The 21,915-nt window shown below is 44.1% G+C and overlaps 1 protein-coding gene across 1 annotated transcript in view; it reads left to right on the top strand.

The window, feature by feature from the left end:
• Positions 1-213: 213 nt before the first annotated feature.
• Positions 214-21,915, top strand: part of slc25a26 (solute carrier family 25 member 26) — a gene marked incomplete at its 3' end in the record, with an annotated part of 43,509 nt that continues 21,807 nt past the window's right edge. Inside the window, exons 1-5 of the mRNA XM_083772251.1 lie at positions 214-331; positions 2,369-2,525; positions 6,078-6,196; positions 16,126-16,233; positions 16,906-17,014. Of these exons, the coding sequence (XP_083628377.1) occupies positions 299-331; positions 2,369-2,525; positions 6,078-6,196; positions 16,126-16,233; positions 16,906-17,014 (526 nt within the window). The 5' untranslated portion in view covers positions 214-298. The remainder of the gene's footprint in view (positions 332-2,368; positions 2,526-6,077; positions 6,197-16,125; positions 16,234-16,905; positions 17,015-21,915) is intronic.

Here is a 21,915-nt window from a genome sequence, read left to right on the forward strand (position 1 = left end):
GCAATCGTCTAGTCTAGAGTCTAGACTCATCAACCAAATATAAATATGTGATATTATCATAATCATAGTACAGTGTACGTACCCAAACCTCTAAGACCCAAACAAGTGCCGTCTCTTAGAAAACCAACCAGCGAATCACACTGCATGCATGTGATCACGTGATCTCACTGCGGAAGTGTCTGCGTGTGTGTTTGTGTAAAGATGGCGGCGCCCTTGAACGGCATGTTTTGATTTGCTCCATCCAACACAGTGCACAGCCTGACAGTGACAGAGAGCACACACAGCAACACGACACGACATGGACAGGCAAGAGTTCACTGCGTCTCTGCTGGTAATGTTGCAGCTTTATCTTTTTGAATCCTTTCGACTTATTAGTACTTTTTTTATCCCACCACAATAGCTTAAACTGTAGTGTTATTTTCTGTTGTGTCGTTTTTCCACACCTAATACTGTACTGTACTGCACTGCAGGTGTTTAGAAACCTATTCATGTCGAGGATCCCCAAAATGTATACTGTACATTTTTATTGGCTTTTATTGGCCCAATTTTAACAGATATGCGAGGGGATGGTGTGCTCGTTTAATGACCACAATGATGTTCATCAGTTTAGACCCCCATTTGATAACATAAATGGAACCTCAGTCTACACTGTAACATTCTCAGTGTTAATTTAACTCTGAGTGTACCCTTAGGGGTCCATTTGGTTCCATTTGTACAATGACAGTTTGGTCCATTTGGTTTAACTTTCGATGATTTAGCTTGGGGTCCCCGGACCACACTTCGAGAACCATGTACTGTACACTATATAGTACAGTAGACCTACTACTAGCCTCGGACTATCATACATATATTTGTATTGATTCTTACAGAAAATAAAAGTTAGACTCGATGTGTGTTTGATGTGGTTGTTGTAATTGTTTTGTTTTGTCTTAAAGGTATATTCAGTGATTTCACTTAATTCAAATATCACTTATTTTTTTGTTTTGTTGTGATAATCCTCCCTACTATAGTGTGCTGACCATATAAGGAGTTCCTCCCTGTCCCCAGTTAACCCCTGTGGGTCAAAAAACCTTAGGTTTCGTTTTTGACTCTCTATCCTGATTGGATGAAAGGCTGGGTCCCACAGCCAAAAACGAAACCTAAGGTTTTTTGAGTGAAATCACTGAATATACCTTTAACTATTTTGTCTGAATGTGTATGTTTTATCATTGTTCTAACTTCTATATAGGCCCCCCTCGAAAATGACACCTCAGGTTATTTCATTCCAATGTCCTAGTAAAGAATTTTAGTGTTCACAGTAGTCAGGGTTAGGGTTAGGGTGCACTTAATATTGCAAGCTGTAACTGTGTTATGTGTGCATGAATGTTTACAGAATAAGTACCCCCTTTATACTATATGCCTCTAATGGTGTTTGGGGAAAAAAGTGCTATTTTGTACTTAATTGGGTTTAGGGATTGAATTGAGAGGGACGCTGGGAATTAGAGACGAGGTTAGACGTTATGGTATCGGTAGGTACATCTCTACAGAATAGGAGGTTATTAACGATTCTGTGTGTGGTGATGTCTGATTCCATGTCCTAGCCTAGGCAAAGGGTAGCCCCTTTCGGGACCCTACGTAAAACTTTTTTGATATTTTGTTGAGTTTTACGTTGGGTCCCTGCTCACTACTGTATTTTCGTATGGAAATTCCTATTTGCGGATGTGGAGATTCTCTCTAAAATAGGACCCGCGGCATGTGACGCCATTATTTTCCTTGAGTTATTCTGAATTCGGTAACTTTAAGTAGCTATACATCCAGCTGCGAATATCTCCTGTGGCGCGGAAGCCGTTAAGTATTTTTAATCTTTGTTTGACCGATTTGGTCGCTTTATTTCTTCTTGTTTGTTTACCGTTTATTGTACCGCCTCCCGGTGTGCGGTTGGCTTGTGAGGCTACGTCCCTGCCTCTGATCTGCTGTGTCATAGCTATAGCGCCACTAGCTAGCCAGATAGGCGGTACAATGAGGTGTCAATAAACAAGGAAGGAAAAGAAGAATCCAAGCTTCCAAATCGGGCAAACATATATTAAAAATACTTAACGGCTTCCGCGCCACAGGAGATATTCGCAAAGGTATGTATGTGTACTTATACTTTACATATTCAGAAAGCCTCATACTGAAGAATATCGTCAAAGAGCGCGGGGAGGCGTTTTAACATGTAAACATGAGCCAGTAAATGTTTTAATCAGGTGGCATGGACGACGTGGAACAGGACCCAATGCACTGGGTCGAACAAATGTCAGAAACTTCAGTAGCATTTGGGTTCTGCTTGGAGGGCTAGGCAAAGGGCTGTGCAGGTATGTGTGATGATGATGATTCCATGTCCCACCAGGCAGGGGGCTGTGCAGGGATGTGTGTAGACCTGACCCTGTTTCCGCTGGACACCTTTAAGACCAGACTGCAGAGCCAGCAGGGCTTCTACAAGGCCGGAGGCTTCCGGGGAATCTACGCCGGTGTCCCGTCTGCTGCCATAGGTTCCTTCCCGAATGGTAAGCCATCATCAGCTTTTTGTAAAATGGATGTGTTCAACATTTCTATTATCAGCACCACAATCGTTTGGTACTTACAGCTGTGTAATCGCACATCCATAAGAAAGACCTGGTCCTTAACCCATTTAGACCGTATGTCCTAGCTAATCCAACCGATGGATCGGTCCTAACGTATTTTCGTTGATCTCAAACGAAAGATATATATTCCTGCACCATACTCCTTGCTGTTCGCGCATGTGCGCTGCCGTTCACTTCCCTGTTTACCACTCAGAAAGAAAGGCTCGTATCTCCGTGGTTTTGACCAGATGGATATACTAAGCTCTTCATTTCTGACTTCACCATGCCTCTCGTTTAAAATATGAACACGAGGGCTCATCTAGCGACTTTATCGTAATCATAGCGAGGTAAGCAAGCAACATTATTTCTCCCGGTTTTTGTATGGAACGGAAGGGGGGGGCTTTCAGAGTAAAAGCTGACATATCTTCACGGCACCCCGAGCTGCTATTTTGAAAGAAATCCCGGCGCTGATTTAGTTAAAGACCATTTGGTACTGATCCTACCATAAACTCACAAATTAGCATCCTTCAAAAAATGTAATGTCATGTTGACATTTCGGGCAAGACCGACTTCCTCTGTGTGTGCAGTGGCAATTTGACAAACTAGACTAATGTGGGAAAAGTTTCACACCTAGCACAAACTTGACACATGAACTTTCCCAACAGGGGGAGCCATACACAATTTACTGTAGGATACTTCAACACCACACTGCACTACACTAGAAAGCGTTCACTTCCTGAAAAACAAACACATGAAACTTCCTTCTACCCATGGAATGATGGTACCATGGAGGTGAAACTCCCATTAACCCCCATAGTAACTCCGCCATATTGGAGTGATGACTGTTGATGTAACTTCCGGTTACTTAAAAAAAATCATGCTGTACAAAACATTTTTTTTAAATCATATTCTACTCTCATATATTGATTGACTCATTTATTTTTCATGTTTATGAATGGATCAAAGCTGAAATTTGTAACATATTCATTCAGAATGTCAGGGTGCATGTGTGCGCATGCATGTATGCATGTATGCAGTATGCGCGACCGTGCATGTTTCAGGTGTTGCATAGAAAGCATTGCCAGCGCTACCGCTGCGCCATCTAGTGGTGATTCCAAATATTTGAGGGGTTTTGCCCCTCCTTGTGGGTCAGGACCGACCCCCAGGGGGGACCCCACATGCTTTTTGGGCGTCCCCAGATGACAGGGAGGTGACAATTAAGGACCGTTAAGACTTTAAAGTATAATCAACAGAAGATGCTATAAAAACTGGTCAACCATTGGCCAAATTGTCAAATAATATAAGAAAGAAGAAAAAGATCAGCTATTTTTACAATATTTATCTGTGGAACCAAGTCAAACTAAATTGAATACCTCAACTCCTACTCTCCAAGTGCTTATCAGGGGGCGTCACCAGTTCAAAAGTGATTATTTTCAGGGTCACGGCCTGAAAAGGTGGAGAACCACTGCACTATCCAGTACGCCTCCCTGTGGACTGGAATCCTGATTCCTGACTGCATTATTTACCACCTCTCAATGCCCATGCAATGGACTGTAGTTCACTCATTATTTACCACCTCTCAATGCCCATGCAATGGACTGTAGTTCACTCATTATTTACCACCTCTCCATGCCCATGCAATGGACTGTAGTTCACTCATTATTTACCACCTCTCCATGCCCATGCAATGGACTGTAGTTCACATTATTTACCACCTTTCAATGACCATGCAATGGACTGTAGTTCACTCAAGCTGTGCTTATGACTCAAGATGCTTAGTCACTAACGATTTATCATCATGATTAGCTATTAGTGAACCATTTGATTTAATATGAATTATGAACCAATTTAATTAATAATTAATTAATAAAGCCCACCACCAAAAGCGCTTTCTTTCCAGCCCATAGGAAAAGTTGCACCGCCTGTCGTATGAAATGTATTTACCCCCCGCAGCTTCCTCGTGTCCTGACTGCCGCACCCCGTGGCTGCCACAGCCCTGGGTATAGCGCAACCCGGTCTGGCAGAGATCTGCACTTTTCTAGCTGCATTAGCATACTATACTATTGTGTTTAGTTTCACTGCAGTGGTGCTAACAGTCACAAGCCATTAATAAGGAACTTGGAGACCGTCTGTAATTGACTTTGTTTGTGGGATCCAGCTAGCAGTTTTATTCTTTAAAAGTCACTGTGGTGTGAACATTTTCAAAGTGGAAAATGAGCCAGAGTCGTAAATCCTCCGGAGGATGTCATTGTGTCCACAGAGCTGCTACTGTTCATATTAATTATTTATGGGGTGACTCCGAGCGCTGTCGGGCAGAAACCTCTCCTCTCCATATTCTAACTTGTTGTGTTTTGTTGTTTGTGTTGTGAATTAACGCCCTACTTGATCATACTATACAGGCAGCCTCACACAAAAGCATCAAAAGTGGTTTTAAGCGAAGCTTATCAAGCTTGTAGATCTGCAACTTTTGCTGTTTTTTAACAGTTTTGGACAGTATGAGGTTTTCAGCTGACAGAGACAATACATTTTATTAGATCATCCATTGGCTTTTGTGTCGCTAGCTTTTTGACAGGCATATTCATGTTGATGGATGTAGCATGAGAAAATGGGGATAACTTGCATTTTGTCATTTTTCTTTTAAGGGGAAGGAAAATACTTGAGACTCAACTTAACAATGCAAGATTGCAGTTATAGTAAATAGTGTTATCTGAAAGGTGTGTATCTTGAATTTTTGATGATCGCCATCGGCTAAATTTGAATGATGTGTACAGTATTATATCTCTGCTGTCGGGAGGAAACCACCTAACTACAAAATGTTCATTTTTCAGAAAATGAAAAATATAAAAATCTCAGGAAATTAAGAAAACCGTTTTTTTTTTTTAAACAAAGCACTACTGCCTCCTCAAAGTTGGTGTTGTGACTTTATTTATTGTTAATTACTTCCATGAGAGGGAGAGAGGTGGTGGAGTCCAAAGCACTTTTTACTACTTTCCATTGGTTCAATATTTTCGAAACAACACAGACTTAAAGGGTGTTCAATAGCACTGATTCACGCTAAACAAATAAAAATGGAGTTATGTGGTTTCCTCTCGACTGCAACGAAATTATACTGTATATCATCAGCGAGTCGGAGAAAGGCTGAGCTTAAATGCCCCAGTCTTTGAACGGAGTAACGCAGCTTCTGCTGCAGTTTGCTAATGAATTCAAATTCAGTGTGTTGCTGCACTCCTTTGTTTTACCTGCTGTAGAGTCAGGACTTTCTCTTTGTGTGGGACACGCACAACTTTTCTAGTCTCTCTCTCTCACACACACACTCATACACACGGACACGCACACGCAAAGGGAACACGCACAGTCGCACACGCAGTCACGCACACACTTTCACAGTCACTCACCTCCTCTGCGTCTCTCCTGTCAGCGGCAGTGAGAGATATTAATTGCTGTATGCAGGTTGACTAATGGGCCTTTAACGGCTGCGGTTCTGCTTGGTTTCAGCCGCTGCGTTCTTCGTCACCTACGACTGCACCAAGTCCCTGCTCAGAGACGCCGGGCCGCTGGCCCCGCCCCACATGGCACCTGTCACTCACATGCTGGCCGCCTCCCTGGGAGAAACCGTAAGGCCAAAAGTCTCTCTCTCTGTGTCTCTCTACCTCCACTCCTGTGGATTTGAACTCTTCTTTTGTTAATAATTTCAATGCATTATTTTCTTGATAGATAGATGCAGGGGGTCCCTAGCAAAAGTAAGTAATATAGCATCACATTCATAAATTTTTTATTTTTTTTAATATCAAATGTTATTTTTTTTACATAGGTTCTATTCTGGGGGTCCATGTCATGCAGACATTTGATTTTGGGGTCCTTGATGTGAAAATCTGAAAAGGTTTGAGTGTGATAACTCAAATGGGTCTCAAATAGCGTCACAATCATTTTAACCATAGGGTATTTTATGAGTTTATGTGGGTCTGTCCGCAGCCAAATTCATATCATTTTGACATGAAACCGTTTGAGAACCACTGTTTTAGACACTTGCCAGTCTTTGTTGGTCTGTGATTAGCCCTGTGAATCCAGCAGAAAGCTATGTGAGGAGCGACCAGACAGACAGACAGATGGAGGGAGGAAGTAGAATGTGGTTTTGGCCACTGGCCCTGCTGTCCCAGCTGGGTGACTTCAGGGGCCTTCTTCTTCTTCTTCTGTCTTGTCCCATTATCCCCCTCCCCCCTCCAGCTGGGTAAATAAGAATTCATTGCTGCCTATTGACTTAGCTGTTTTCCCAGCTCAGGGCCCCAGACTTCACCAATTTTGTGCATGGAATTTGGGGACTTGAAAGCAAACGAGGAGTGGTACAATTTCCTCAAGCCGGTCACCCCCCCCCCCCCCCCTCCTCCCTGCACTTGCCTGCAGTTAGCCCAAAGGAATCCGAGACCTCGTGGGGACTATGGGTGTTCCTATTGGCATGGGAGAGTGGGTAGCGGAGAGGGAGGGAGGAATGGTTGGAGGAAGGATGACCCCCCCCCCCCCTCCTGAGTCTTGCTATATACCACCTCAGCTTGCTGCAAAATAGTGTTTTTTTAGTATTCATGACTTTTGGACGGTGGACCACGTTGGATTTTACCCATTCTGACCTGAGATCAGATTCATACGAGGTTTCCACTGGACACACACTGGTCTGCTCAACCCATTCTGACCTGAGATCAGATTCTAAAAATGTCAGTCGTTCTTCGATTTTTCAAAAATAGCAGACCTACAAGCTCGTATCGCGCCACTCGGTGGCGCGATATGAGCTTGTAGATCTGCTATTTTTCAATAGCTAAAGCATAACATGATGCTAACACCAAAATGGGTGCCCGTTCAGAATGGGATAAACAAATTAAATTGGACGTGTGATGAGATTGTGTTTTGTCTCATCTGGCATTATTGTTTCAGTCTCACTTGTAATGAATCATTAGAAGAAGTTTTGTTTATTTGAACAAATCCAGGATAATAACCCAGATTGGTTTTGGATGTCTGGATGTTAAATGGCTTCAATTTCACACTCGGGATGCGACAAAAAAAAAGTCTTTAAGTTGGCTGTTCACTAAAGGTAGTTTTTGTTTTAGGAAAATCCATAGAGAAGTCAAGGCATGGCAGCTGCGTTTGGAGAACGATGTATCCGTAACTCACAGCTCTTGGACAATAATTATGTTTATACTGTATGTATTCTGTTTGTAGTGTATCTTGGTATATTGTATGCTAATGTTGTGAGTGTCTTGAAAGCCTGTGCGGGCTGGGCATCTTGTAGTGCAGGACACTATAATTCAAAATGTGACCTCTTATCATTAGAATCACCAACGCAGCTGCTGCTGCAAAACAAAAAAAACTAGGCGTCTCCCAGAACTACCTGGGGTCCGCTCTGGAATGACTAACTGTGAGAGGTGAGACGGAGGTCGAGGCTGCTTTTCACCCTGTCGCAGGGATTTGAGCACATCAAAGGGAGAGGAAGCATCCGAGCGGCGCTGAGGAGAACAGAGCCGGTATCCCTCTGCATCCGGGGCCTGGTGGTTATGTCTTGTTCAAAGCCCAGTAATCTTTGGGCTTAGCCATAAAAAGGCTGACCTCGCGAACTGCCCCCAGTTGCACACACGAGGCCTAAACAACCACGTGTCCCGTGATGCAATCGGCATACACACCATCATCCGCTTTCCTCGCTATACCTGGCTAAGTCATTTGAAATAATTGCGGCGAGGCGAAGATGCATTTCCCTCCGACCTCCCGTTTATCTCACTCCGCGTTCGCCAGGGCCGACGAGGGTCCCATGACGGTATATTTTCAGGATAATCTCACCGCTTTCTGAATTTCTGTTTTAACCCATTCTGGGCGTGCACCCATTTTGGTTTTAGCATCATGTTATGCTTTATCTATTGAAAAATAGCAGATCTACAAGCTCATATCGCGCCACCGAGTGGCGCGATACAAGCTTGTAGGTCTGCTATTTTTGAAAAATCGAAGAACGACTGACATTTTTAGAATCTGATCTCAGGTCAGAATGGGTTCATCAGACCAGTGTGTCCCCGGCGGAAACCTCGTATGAATCTGATCTCGGGTCAGAATGGGTTAAACCGCTCCATCCATGAGTGGATGACGTGCAGTATATGGCGATGGGGGTATTTGTTAACTGAAAGACGCTAAGCTGCCTGACCAGTGCAGCCATCATTGGCAGCTAAATGAACCGTGGCGCATATTACCGAGATCCCTCTCACCCTCAAAACGCCATCTAAATCCTAACCGTTTTGTTGAAAGACGTCTTCAAATTACACAGACGCTTTCCTGGATTAAGGAGGTTAAAGACCACCTCAGGAGTCAGGACCTATACTGTACTTCAAGAAGTTCAAGTTTAGAAAATTGTTGGATTTCTTTTCCCCCCCACCTACAATGACATGCCCAAAAATATGGAAACCAGATCGCAATACATGTATGGTTAAAATAATGGAATCGTGTGGATCTCTCGGAAGACTCGGATCGACGAGCTCAAAGCGGGTCGCTTCATGCCTCGCTTCGAGGTTGTACATCTGCTATTCTTTAGGCCCGATGGCAATGATGTACAGTATTGATCCGGCTCTAGTCCACACCCCTCCCCCCACCATCGTGTCCCCAGGGAAATCCATTGATCTTTGCTCTGCAAACGGTGGCCTCTCTGTTGCAGTGACAACTAAACCAGTCTGAAACGGCTACTCCCCTCCCATCGTGGCTGATGCACTCTAAACATACACGATGCACATCTCAGCCAGAGTCCTTTAGTTTATGCTAATGTCAACGGGAGTTGTAGCCTCTAGAGGGCACCGTTTCCCAAACAGTGGTTCGGGGAACCCATTTGTGGGTTGCGGTCGCAAGAGAATATTCCCTATTGTTGTTTTTTTTTGTTCGCTAAATTATTAAGTTATTTTAAAAGATTTTCTAAAGATTGCCACTGAAGAATCACATTTTCTTGAGTTGAAAACAAATTCAAACATTTATAAAATAAAATAAAATAAATAATAAATAATCAAAGAAATTACCTAAATTAGTAAACAGATGTTTAAGAACCGTCACTATCAGATCTGCTATTTTCAGTAGTTTGGATCCCGTGCAAACGTCAGATTTTCATCCAAAGTGCTTTACAATGTGCATTACAATGAATTACCCATTCACACACCAACTCACTCGAAACAAGATGAGATGACGTTGTATAAAATAGAACTCGAGTCTTGACTTTATCTGATCATGGAGGGGCGTGCTGAACGAATGTAAAATAATTGGTAGTAGTAACTAGTAATTCACTTTTTCTTAATCCATTTCTGAATATCTGTTTGTTTCTTTGATTTGAGCGGGGTCACAGAAATACAGGACGGCTGTTGCAAATGTCAGATCACCAAACTAATGTACTCTAAGCTAATTGATAACGGCACATTTCAGCTGGGGGGGGATTGTTGGTTAATCGCTGTTTGTCGCAACGCTGGAAGGCAAATCCAGAAACGGAAACAGATCGGATGTCACAAAATCAGCGGAGCCAGAGAAGTAGGAGAAATGCCTCCTTTGGCTGGCAGCATCCGTGTGTGTGTGTGTGTCTGTGTGTGTGTCTGTGAGTGTGTGTGTGTGTGTGTGTGTGTGTCCGTGGCCATCGGGACGCTCCCATAAAGAATGTGTAAGCTGATGGCGTCTGTCAGGTTCTAGCCGGCTGTTATCCAGCCATTAGATCAGATTTATCTTCATTCCCATTCGCCTGACGTCTGCCCTGAAAGCTCATTTGTCAAGGCCAGGCGGCGGGGCTTCTCCGTCGCATCTGTAAAGCCCCCCCCCCCCCTCCCCTCACACACACACACACACACACCCATCTGTGGGAGCATGTTGTGGCAAATACAGTGTGACATGGCAAGATGGGAGGGAGGGGGCCGTGCGAAACTGGCAGCCACTTAACCCATTCTGAACGGGCACCCATTTTGGTGTTAGCATCATGTTATGCTTTAGCTATTGAAAAATAGCAGATCTACAAGCTCATATCGCGCCACCGAGTGGCGCGATACGAGCTTGTAGGTCTGCTATTTTTGAAAAATCGAAGAACGACTGACATTTTTTAGAATCTGATCTCAGGTCAGAATGGGTTCGTCAGACCAGCGTGTGTCCAGTGGAAACCTCGTATGAATCTGATCTCAGGTCAGAATGGGTTAACTTGGCACGGCGGAATAATCCATGCATCGCCCCCCATCCCCCCCCCCCCCCCCCCCTAAACAACACCACACTTTGTGATTTATCGGCCGCTGTTTTGGAAGTGAGACTGTACGAGACGTACAGTATTCTTGCCTCTTTGCGTCTTTCTTCCTCTTGCCTGTTTTTTTTTTCTTTTCTTCCCTTCCTTTTGCCCTCCGTCCTCGCTTGACTTTCTTGGCATCTCCTCCATGTCTTCTGGCTTCAATCGGAATGGGCTCTGTGATCAGGGTCGGGTTGTCCATGACTGTGATCAGAACCGGGTCGGGGGGAAATTGGCTTTGCCACATACTTTTCTATACATTTGACACGACTTATAAAGACGCTCTGTTCAAGCTTTGCCACGACAACATTGCACTGTCCCTCCCTGCTGCCCGGCTGGTTTGTTTTCCATTTCAAGATTGTGTGTGAAGCCAATCGGTGGATCCTCCCAAATGCTCAAAGAAAAAACCTGTTCCTTGGCCTTGGAGAGGTATATTTCACAGATATTACTAATAATGACGTAATGGCGTAATGGCGTAATGATATAGTAACTGCATCGAAAAATCGATTTTAATTTCATGAATCGAAGTATATCGAAATGAAAACGGCAACATTGATTATGTATCGTATCGTTTTGCATTGCAAATAATCGGTATCGAATCGTTTTGCTATGCAAATAATCGATTGTATCAATACTGCATTTTTGTATGCTTGGATGCTTTTATTTGACTAACTTTAACGATTATGAATGGATGTGGATAGACCTGCCTTATCTGATTGGCTTGAATGGCTTCCTGGAAGGCATAGTTTTACTGAGGTTAAGGTTAGGTTTAGGCACAGTTTTACTGAGGTTATGGGGTTAAGGTTAGGTTTAGGCACAGTTTTACTGAGGTTATGGGGGTAGGTTTAGGCACAGTTTTACTGAGGTTATGGTTAGGTTTAGGCACAGTTTTACTGAGGTTATGGGGTTAAGGTTAAGTTTAGGCATAGTTTTCCTGAGGTTATATGGTTAGGTTTAGGCATAGTTTTACTGAGGTAAGGGATAGGTTTAGGCATAGATTTACTCAGGTTATAGGGTTAAGGTTAGGTTTAGGAATTGTGGCAAAAACGCTAGTAAGGAAGATAAAGATCGATAAGCACGTGTTACAGACCCGTATTAAGGGTCTATTTGGAACCCTCTCAAGGAACCCAGATAGTCCCTGATCCCCACTTTGAGAACCACTGTCTTACGCAAGATATGGGGAAGGAAAAATTGTACCGGTATTCGGTACATCTATACTTGTGAATAGGATAGAATATAGATAAAACCATGTTGATAATATGGCCCTTTTATGTTGAAACATTTCCGTGTTTTGAAAGCAGCAAAAAAATAAAGAAAAACAATATTACTCCTTTTGTCAAAGGCATGGCACAGTCCCAAATTATATATGATTTGCCTATTGTTTGAGCACTGGCATTCTTCTGCCTCATAATGGCCTCCAGTTCAGAGCACTGTTGGACACTCTGCTCAGACAGTTGCATCGAACAAATTAAGACACTTCTGTCAGCGGTCCAGCCTGCAGCTTCAACATGGTGGCAGCCTCAGCTCTTCTGTAAACACATTGACCCATAGATTCTCAGTTCTCACTGGTGTAAAGTAACCAAGTACATTTACTCAGTAGTAAATGTAGATTTGGATAATTATTACAAAACACACTAACCACTTCAGCCCTGTATTTTGGCCATTTTGTGAGCTTGTAGATTTCAAAATATAATTTTACACTGAACCTTTGAAATGGTATAGCCTACTTTAAGTAAGTATGTTTTGACGCCGATATCTTTGTATCTGCATCAAATGTGGGACTTCTACTTGTAACAGTGTATATCTGCATTGCAGTATTGCTACTTTTACTTAAATGAAAACAGAAACACGTGTGTACTCTTCCATCACTGCAGTTAATATGGGTAGTCAATGGCAGTACATGTCAGTCAGACTCTGAGCCAAATAACTAATTAGGGGAGAGTGTCTGCACACACACACACACACACACACACACACACACACACACACACACACACACACACACACAGCCATGTTCTTTCACCTGTTGCACTTTGGTGCTGTCTGATGATAGCGCCCCGGTGATTGACTGACCGCCGTGGCCTGCTGCCCAGTAGCTGGAGAAGAGTGATGGGCTGAGGGAAGGGAGGACAGTGGGAGGTAATGACTCCACTAGCCTCGGATTGATTTGCCGGCGGCCACGCCGATAATGTGCCGCGAGTCTCTGTTAATTTCCCATTCCGCAGCCATGACGTAAGCCCATGATTGAGAGCCCACACTGCCTCTTACCTTGTTGGCCAGCCATGGGGAAATTTAAAACACGGTTCGGTCATTTGGATTTAGCAAGGTGCGGCCGAGGGAAGCGTTCAAACTCCCAACCCGCAGGCGGCCTCCCTCGTTTAAGGCCGCTTGACGACTCCGCATGGCTTGTAAATAAAGATGAATGGCGGCAGGGGCATAAAAGACCGCCAACAAGTTTATCGCGGGTTTACAAGGCGCGAGGATGACACTGAGGAAGCCAGACGAGACCAAATAGGCACTATAGGCAAAGAAGACAGACATCTGTCATCCTGACAGATCCTCCTGCTTTCAACCATTACCTCTAAACACGGCGTAAAGTTGAGGCACAAAAAAAACAAGACGACTCGCCTCTTCTATATCCTTTTACAAGCCATAAAAGCCATATTAATCCAAACCTTCGAGGGCCTCTCAAGCTTTTTAACACCCTGACTTGATATCACTGACACCCACCCCCCCTCCCATTGGCTTCAGAGCTCTGAGGCAAGAGATTGTTATCTTCTATTCGCTTGCACCACCCTCCCTCAGTGTGTCAAATTACCCCCCCTCCCCCTGCCCCCCAAATAAACAATATCCCTAATTTATTTGGTGTAATGATTCTCTGCTACATTCTGGCCTGTCCTCTGAGGTGACGAGAGAGAGAGAGAGGAGAGGGCCCTCTTAACTCCAGGCTCCCCATCCAATTACACCAGTAATTACTTGTCATAGCCACTTTCTTTCTATTTAGCCATCTTATTCGCAGTCCTTTGGAGAATAGCGTCGGGGCTGAAACATGATGTACAATGTATTATAAACAGTGACTCGGCCAAAGGGAGAGCAAATGAGATGTTTTGAAATGGATCCTGCCCAGATGAGGGGTGGTGTTGGTGGGGACTGGGTGGGAGTATATATATGGAGGAGGAGGGAGGTGGGGACGACGTGCAGATGGCCGCTCTGCCCACTTGGTGGCAGTGTTGCACCGCGGTACATCTGTTGGAACACAGCTCCAAAGAGTGATGGGGATATTTCACCTGGAATACTAATGGGAATGGCATTCTCCTTAGACACTCATTTAAAGACCTTTTGTTCTTGAAGGAGGGACGCGCCGGAATCACTTTGATGAGCGTGGATGTTTTGTCCGCTGAGTGGGTCAGCCGTTTGAAGTGAAACGTGCACGCCTGTGCTAATCCTTGCCGGCTCAATACAGTGACTTTCACAATATAGAGTTGTTAAGCGCAGGCTGGCAGGCAGGCAGACAGACAGACAGACAGACAGACAGACAGGCAGACAGACAGACAGACAGACAGACAGACAGGCAGCTACAACAACAACCCTCACCGCGAATGAACTAGTGGCCAATCTGCTTTTTCTTTACCCTTCATATACAGCGCAGAATTCATTAGCAGCAGTTTGTTAACAACACTCCTTCCGACACTATATATGCCTTGACCTTAACCACCCCCCTCCCCCCATTCTGATCTGTTTAAATGGGACATTCACACAGCCTATATACAGTACATGGGCTGCTTATGCGATGGCTTTCTTACTAATCGAGACCCATATTTTACAAATATTTATCACAAATCGAAAAGCTCATTGTTCACGCCTCTGTGTACAGTATGCAACCATCTTTGCTACTGTATTTTGTTTTGGGGCGTCAGGTGAGAGGGCACTCTTCATCATCATCATCATGACCCGTCCCCCATCACACACACACACCTGCTGCCCACCCCATCCAGACCAGCCTCCCAGTTATGGGGTGAAGATGATGATGGTACTGCCATGCTGGCATCTGTGCTGTTGAGAGAGGGGGTCTGTGGGTGTGGGTGGGTAGGGGGGGCTCTGTTGAGATTGCTCTCCGCCCAGCAGTATTTCCGCTCAGGTGTGGTTATAAATCGTCTCTGTCGGGTGGAAACCTCATATGTCTAACACTCTTACCTTTCACGATGCAAATTCAAAAGTACAGTAACAGACCCACCACAAGCTCAAAAAAAGTGTTGCTTGTGGATCTGCTGCATTTTGTGTGACGCTGTAGTATGCTCAAGTAGTGCATTCATTTAAGGAAAGAATATATATATATATATATATATATATATACACACACACATATAAAGTTAAAATGAAGATGAGAGGTTTTTCTGGCCACGACGGCAACGATATATAAATGGGTATAAATGGGAAACGAAGTAGCCAGGTGGTCAGATGTACCCATCCGCCTTTAGGGGCTGATGGGAGTTACGAGCCATAAATATTCATGTTCATCTTCGGGAGCTGTTGGCAGTCCATAATCTTGCTGACATATGGAGGGTTTTAGGGTTTGACGTCTTTTGGTGCGTGTGCGCGTGTGTGCCTGTGTGTGTGTGTGTGTGTGTGTGACTGTGTGTGTGTGCATTGAATCCATTAACCCATTCTGAACGGGCACCCGTTTTGGTGTTGGCATCATGTCATGCTTTAGCTATTGAAAAATAGCAGATCTACAAGCTCATATCGCGCCACCGAGTGGCGCGATACGAGCTTGTAGGTCTGCTATTTTTTGAAAAATCAAAGAACGACTGACATTTTTTAGAATCTGATCTCAGGTCAGAATGGGTTAATCAGACCAGTGTGTGTCCAGTGGGAAACATCGTATGAATCTGATCTCAGGTCAGAATGGGTTAAGACTGTGTGTACGTACGGTACGTGGTTGTGTGACCAATCACACTGTCCTGGCTCATTATCTGGCATGCTAACTCCCAACATCATTAGTCGGGCTGTTGTTGGCTTCCTGTACAGTAATTGCTCTCCTTGCCATGTCTACCGCTACAAAATATGAACAAACGAATGGCTCACGACGCCTCGCATTTACAAAATATGAACAAATGAATGGCTCACAAACGCCTCGCATTTCGAGCCGCATTTCATACCTGCTTTCATGTGACACTGTAGTACGATCAAGTCGGGCGTTGATTTACGAAAACACTGTTGGAGAAACATGGAGACGGTGTAATAACTTGCGATGCGCTGCATGTCTGTGTCTGTCCTCTGCAGGTGGCGTGTTTGATCCGGGTTCCCACAGAGCTGGTGAAACAGAGGACCCAGGCCTCTCCGACCTCCACCTCCACCTATCAGACGCTGCTGTCTACGCTCAGAGCAGAGGTACGGTGCAGCAGCAACATGATCACTCAGTGATGTCAATAGGTTTTCAATGTAATGAGTCCCGGGATGCAGGGATGGTCTTTTTAGATGAGTCCTAGGGACATTTTAAGAGTTCCACGTCAACGACGTTAGGAGTCATATGTTGCCATTTTTTACAAATTGCAGCATTTAACTCCCATTTCATTTCATATGGTGGTTATATTAATGTAGAAAACGGAAGAATAACTGATTATTATAACTTATTATAACTTAAGCTAGCAAAATAAACGAGAATAAAAAAACAGTAGTACAGTAGCGCATCCAGTGGACGCAGAGGTCGTTGTTTTATCGCGTCCCTTAACTATGAAATGCGTTTTGGTATGGAAAATGCACACTATTTTAATCTCAGTGCAGTGGGTCTCAGAGCAGAGGTACCGTACAGCAGCAACATGATCACTAGTGTTTTGGGTCTCAGAGCAGAGGTACACTACAGCAGCAACATGATCACTATTCACTAGTGCAGTGGATCTCCAACCTTTTCATGTCGAGGACCCCCAGAATGTAAATGTATTTGTGTTACTTACATGTGTACGGTACACTCCTCTCAGAGTCAATTTGACACAGTGTATATTTAACTGTTTGATGCTCAGCTGTATTAGAGTGTGTGTGTGTGATCCTCATTGTCTTTTCCAGGGCGTTGGAGGCTTGTACAGGGGATTCGGGAGTACAGTTCTGAGAGAGGTAGGGTTCACCCTTCATTTCTTGCTCACTCGCTCTCTCTCTGGGTCTCTGTACAAACCATGTACGAACCACCATGCTTGTCAAACCAAGCAATGTTCAGGACGGTGAACCTTAGATATTTGTGAGCACGAGGACCTACGTTCGAATGTGACTCCCGACGTCCTGACTCACGTTGACTCCGTCTCTGCCCGGACTCGGGTTTGAATCCGACTCCGTCCCGTCTCCCATGTTTAACCCATTCTGACCTGAGCTCAGATTCATACGAGGTTTCCGCCGGACACACACTGGTCTGATGAACCCATTCTGACCTGAGATCAGATTCTAAAAAATGTCAGTCGTTCTTCGATTTTTCAAAAATAGCAGACCTACAAGCTCGTAGCGCGCCACTCGGTGGCGCGCTATGAGCTTGTAGATCTGCTATTTTTCAATAGCTAAAGCACGACATGATGCTGACACCAAAATGGGTGCCCGGTCAGAATGGGTTAACTTGTCTCTAGGCCCTTGGATTCCTGTCTCACTACACTTTAAAAGAAAGCATACAAAATCAAAAATAAATATAATAATAATAGTTTCCGCATGGATTCAAGTTATCAGTCGACACGACTGATTTCAGTCATTCTATAGAAGTCCGGCATGTCTTTTATGGAAGCATGTTGCACAGCGTGTATACAGACTTATTGAGAGTTATTATTTTAAGATTTGAAGTGGTCAAACTAGCAATGTGTTCAGAAGCATCATCCACAAAACCCCTAATGGTCTGGGATATTTCATGAAAGCAAAGGTTTCAGCCTCATTCTATGATTTCTTTCACCTGATTGGCAGTCTGTAGAACATTAGTGTAGGAAACGGCACTTGTGTGGGAGTCTCCTTTCACACCGTTTCACAGATCAAAATGTTGGGACACGTTTTTGGTGGGACACAAAGTTGTGAGATTTTATTTTGCTTGAATCCATGTATTTGAACCAGGTTTTACACTCAAGTTTCACCATCAGATACTATAGAAGCAATTACTTGACTCCTCAAAGTTTTTGAATGGAAATATTGCAGCTTTCCATTACTCTTGATTGAAAGCATTTTAATTTCTCTGGGGCTCCGTGAGAGATTGGAAAGGCTGATGTATAGAATAGACCCCCCTTTTTTCACCCTCCACTTTGATCTCATACAATTACTTTAAGACCGGCTCCCTCCCTCTGCTGGAATCGTTTCTGATTAATTAATGCAATTAGTGCCGTTAGAAATGCAAAACAAAAAAAAGCGTGGATAAATGAACATTGAGCTGCTCTCCCTCGCTGGGGGCGCCAACCTTTTCTGTAATGAAACGGATCATGGTCTCCGGTTTAATTGCACCTGCGTGGTGATAATACAACAAAGAGATTCCAATCGAACAGACACACCGTTTTGCTTTTTAGCTCGCCAGCCCCTCCCTGCGACAGAATTGGGGAAAAGAAAACTGGAGAGAAACAAAGTAGCATATATGAAGGTGACACTCGTGTTCTCGTCCTTTGTTTTCCTCCTGTTTAGAATGAGGTGTAGGGACGGGGACGGGTGGTGTAATCTAGTCCCTTACCGCTGTGCTGGCCTGTACTTATTTTCTGCCTCACTAAACCCACGTTATTCACGCAAATTCCATCTGGACGACCCGGGATGGAGGGGAAAAAAAAGGGACAACAAGATTCTGATTTCTCCGAGGGGCTCTGAATAAATGAATACATTTGGAGGCTGGCGCGTGGGGCCGTGTGCATACTAACGTCAGCGGATGAAATGAAAGGGACAACGGTGTTTTTTTAGTTTTTTTTTTGGCTTTGACGCGTGTCAGGAAGGTAATTCATTTTCTCTGTCCCCCCGCCCGGCACCCTCCGCTATCTCCCCTGTATGCTGTGCTTCAGCTCGCGAGACCCTGTCAAGATAGGTTTGCTCACCTTGCTGGCCCACTTAATTGGGGTCTTCTCTCTCGTTCTGTGTATTCATTAGGCACCCCCCCCCCCCCCCCCCATTTTTCGAGTCATTTCTGATTGCGTCTCGGGGGGCGGGGAAGGTGTGCGCTATTCACTGTTCACATTCGGGAAAAGAAATAGCCGCTCTTCATGCTCACAATGTGCCACCTCGTGATGCCTTGTTGTGTGAGCTTGAAGATCTGGTCATTTTGATGATTTTCACCCACTGCAGAGGTTCTCAAACACCAGTGGTGCTTGATGAGGTTCCCAGGTGGTCCCCAGCTAAATGAGTTGGTGACCAAATGGACCCTTATATATCTTGAGAGTGTGAACTGGGGGAGGCAGTCTGTAGCGCTGTCGCCTCGCAGCTAGAAGGTCCCCAGTTCAGGGCTCTCCCCAGTTTGGCAGTAGCGCCCAGGATTACGGCTTAGCTAATTGGCACCGGGTGAAAAATGGGTTACAAAATTGTGGAATAACATTTTTTTATTATAAAAATTACTGTCTATTTAGTTTCATTTTAGGCTCTCAAGAGTTACATTTTTTTGCATTACTTTTTATAAGAAACTACACAATTAGAGAATGTAGAAGAATTGTCATTTTGATCAACGTTTGCCTGTTCTCTCTCCTATGGTACCAGATCAATGAAGCATGGAATTGTGGACAGAAGCTTATCCAACAATAACACAAGTTTTGGGTCTGAAGGCTGAGGCTAAATCTCATCAAATGGTGGTCTGTGGCTCAAATGCTGAATAAGTAATGGACCTTGATATGAAATGGGTTGAAAACCACCCACCTACTGTACACCATGTCTGCCCAGGTTGAAGGTGGTCTGCTCTGTTAGATTTAGCATAGCACAATGTTTTTAACCCATTTTGGGACGGGAACCCCTTTTGGTTTTAGCATTACGTTATGCTTTAGCTATTGAAAAATAGCAGATCTACAAGCTCATAGCGCGACACCGAGTGGCGCGCTACGAGCTTGTTGGTCTGCTATTTTTGAAAACTGCCAGGATTTTTTTAGAATCTGATCTCAGGTCAAAATGCGTTAAAGAACCACCATTATTCTGTTCGTTAGAATCTGATCTCAGGTCAGAATGGGTTGCCTCTGCTTCTGACTAATGTTATAAAGTCATAAAAGTTATAAAAGCCTTTGCACTGCATTAATCTTTTCCTCTCATCTACCCCACTCTCCTTAAAAAAAGAAACTACCAAATGATGTGCTGAGTAGGCACTTCTAGGTTTCCAGCCGGATAGAGCATGAAATCAAATCAATCGCGTCACGTTTCGAGGGTGAAATTAAAATAAAAAGCACACGCTGAGACTTTGTTTGAATACTTGTTTCTGGAACTTGCGAGCGGAGTGCATTTTGTCACTGTGTAAATGATTTGTGTTATCACCTGAGCCCCTTAGATCTTAACCAAGCTCTTAGGTGAACAATGTTAGTCAGTGAGTCTAAAGCGTTCATGCATATACATAGGGTAACCTCTTCCTAATTGGGGCTATGCTTGAGCTCCGGCATCTGTTCGGTATTTGTTTTGGCATAATTCCCAGTTGATTGTTGAACCCTCACTATACAACAATTAACTGCAAATACACAAATAAACAAACGACTAAATAATATCTTTGCTGGTGGGCAGAATCCTCATGTCTGCAATTTATTCTACTTCATCATACAAGACATGTCACAAAAAGTCACGAAACTAGACGATCTACAAGCTCACAACGCATTGTGAGCTTGTAGATCTGCTGTTCCCTTCAATGTTTTAAAAGTGATTAAGTATGTCTGTGCGTTTATATAGTATTGAATCAATACTATTAAAGGAAGTGATATTATACCAGTCGTCGCAGCCCTTTTAGGGCTTTAACCCATTCTGACCTGGGATCAGATTCATACGAGGTTTCCACTGGACACACACTGGTCTGATTAACCCATTCTGACCTGAGATCAGATTCTAAAAATGTCAGTCGTTCTTCGATTATTCAAAAATAGCAGACCTACAAGCTCGTATCGCGCCACTCGGTGGCGCGATATGAGCTTGTAGATCTGCTATTTTTCAATAGCTAAAGCATAACATGATGCTAACACCAAAATGGGTGCCCGTTCAGAATGGGTTAATGGTCAGGCTCCTTCCTATATCTGTGATCTTTTAACTTAGTCAACCTTTTTCATGTCGAGCTCCATTTTCTATTTGTCATTTGAGCCATGGACCACCATTTGAAGTGATTTAGCCTCTCAGACCCAAAACGTACAATATTTTGTTATCGTTTAGAAAAAAAATTGTCCACAATTCCATGCTGTATTGATGTTGATTATTCTACATTCTCTAATTGTATAGACTTCTTGCAAATTAAGTAATGCAGATGCTTAACAATAATTTAACTCTTGAAGATCTATAAAAGGGTCCATTTGGTTACCAAGTCCATCCTTTTACCTGGGTCCTGGTGGGGTCCACCTGGGACCCATGGACCACTAGTGCCCCATAAACCAGGCCTGAGATAATCCAGCAGGGCCATATTGAGGGTTCCAAAGTCTCGCCTTGTCACTAAGGGCGACAGTTACAACACAGTACAGTCCATACTACAAGTACATACAGTATCTCTACCTACTGTATTAGAGGTTGATTAGCCGGCTTCCACCACTAGATGGCATGCTAAGATCGTTGCACCACATGTAAAAAGAGACCCACATTTTTGGTTTTCAGTCCCTTTCCACTTGTGCACTCCCCCTCTCCCCCCTCCCCTCCCCGCCTCCCTCATCTCAGCCAAACTGGCTTCATGACATTTATGAGGAGCAATCACAGAGCTGGAAATGATAGCTTTTCACTGATGGAGCTCTCCGCTCGGCTCCACGCTCCTCCATCTCAGGTGTGATCCAGGATCTGATCTCGACTGAGCCAATTTGCGCCTTTGAGTAATGAGCCTGGCGTCGGGTTATTAGATAGCGATTTAGTCATTTGGTGGGGCCGGGTGCTGAGAGAGAGGGGACCAGGTGTAAGTTAACCTGACAGTCGCTAACACGGAGGCGAGAT

This window comes from Protomyctophum parallelum (genome assembly GCF_964188405.1).
Source record: "Protomyctophum parallelum genome assembly, chromosome: 8".
Classification (NCBI taxonomy): Eukaryota; Metazoa; Chordata; class Actinopteri; order Myctophiformes; family Myctophidae; genus Protomyctophum; species Protomyctophum parallelum.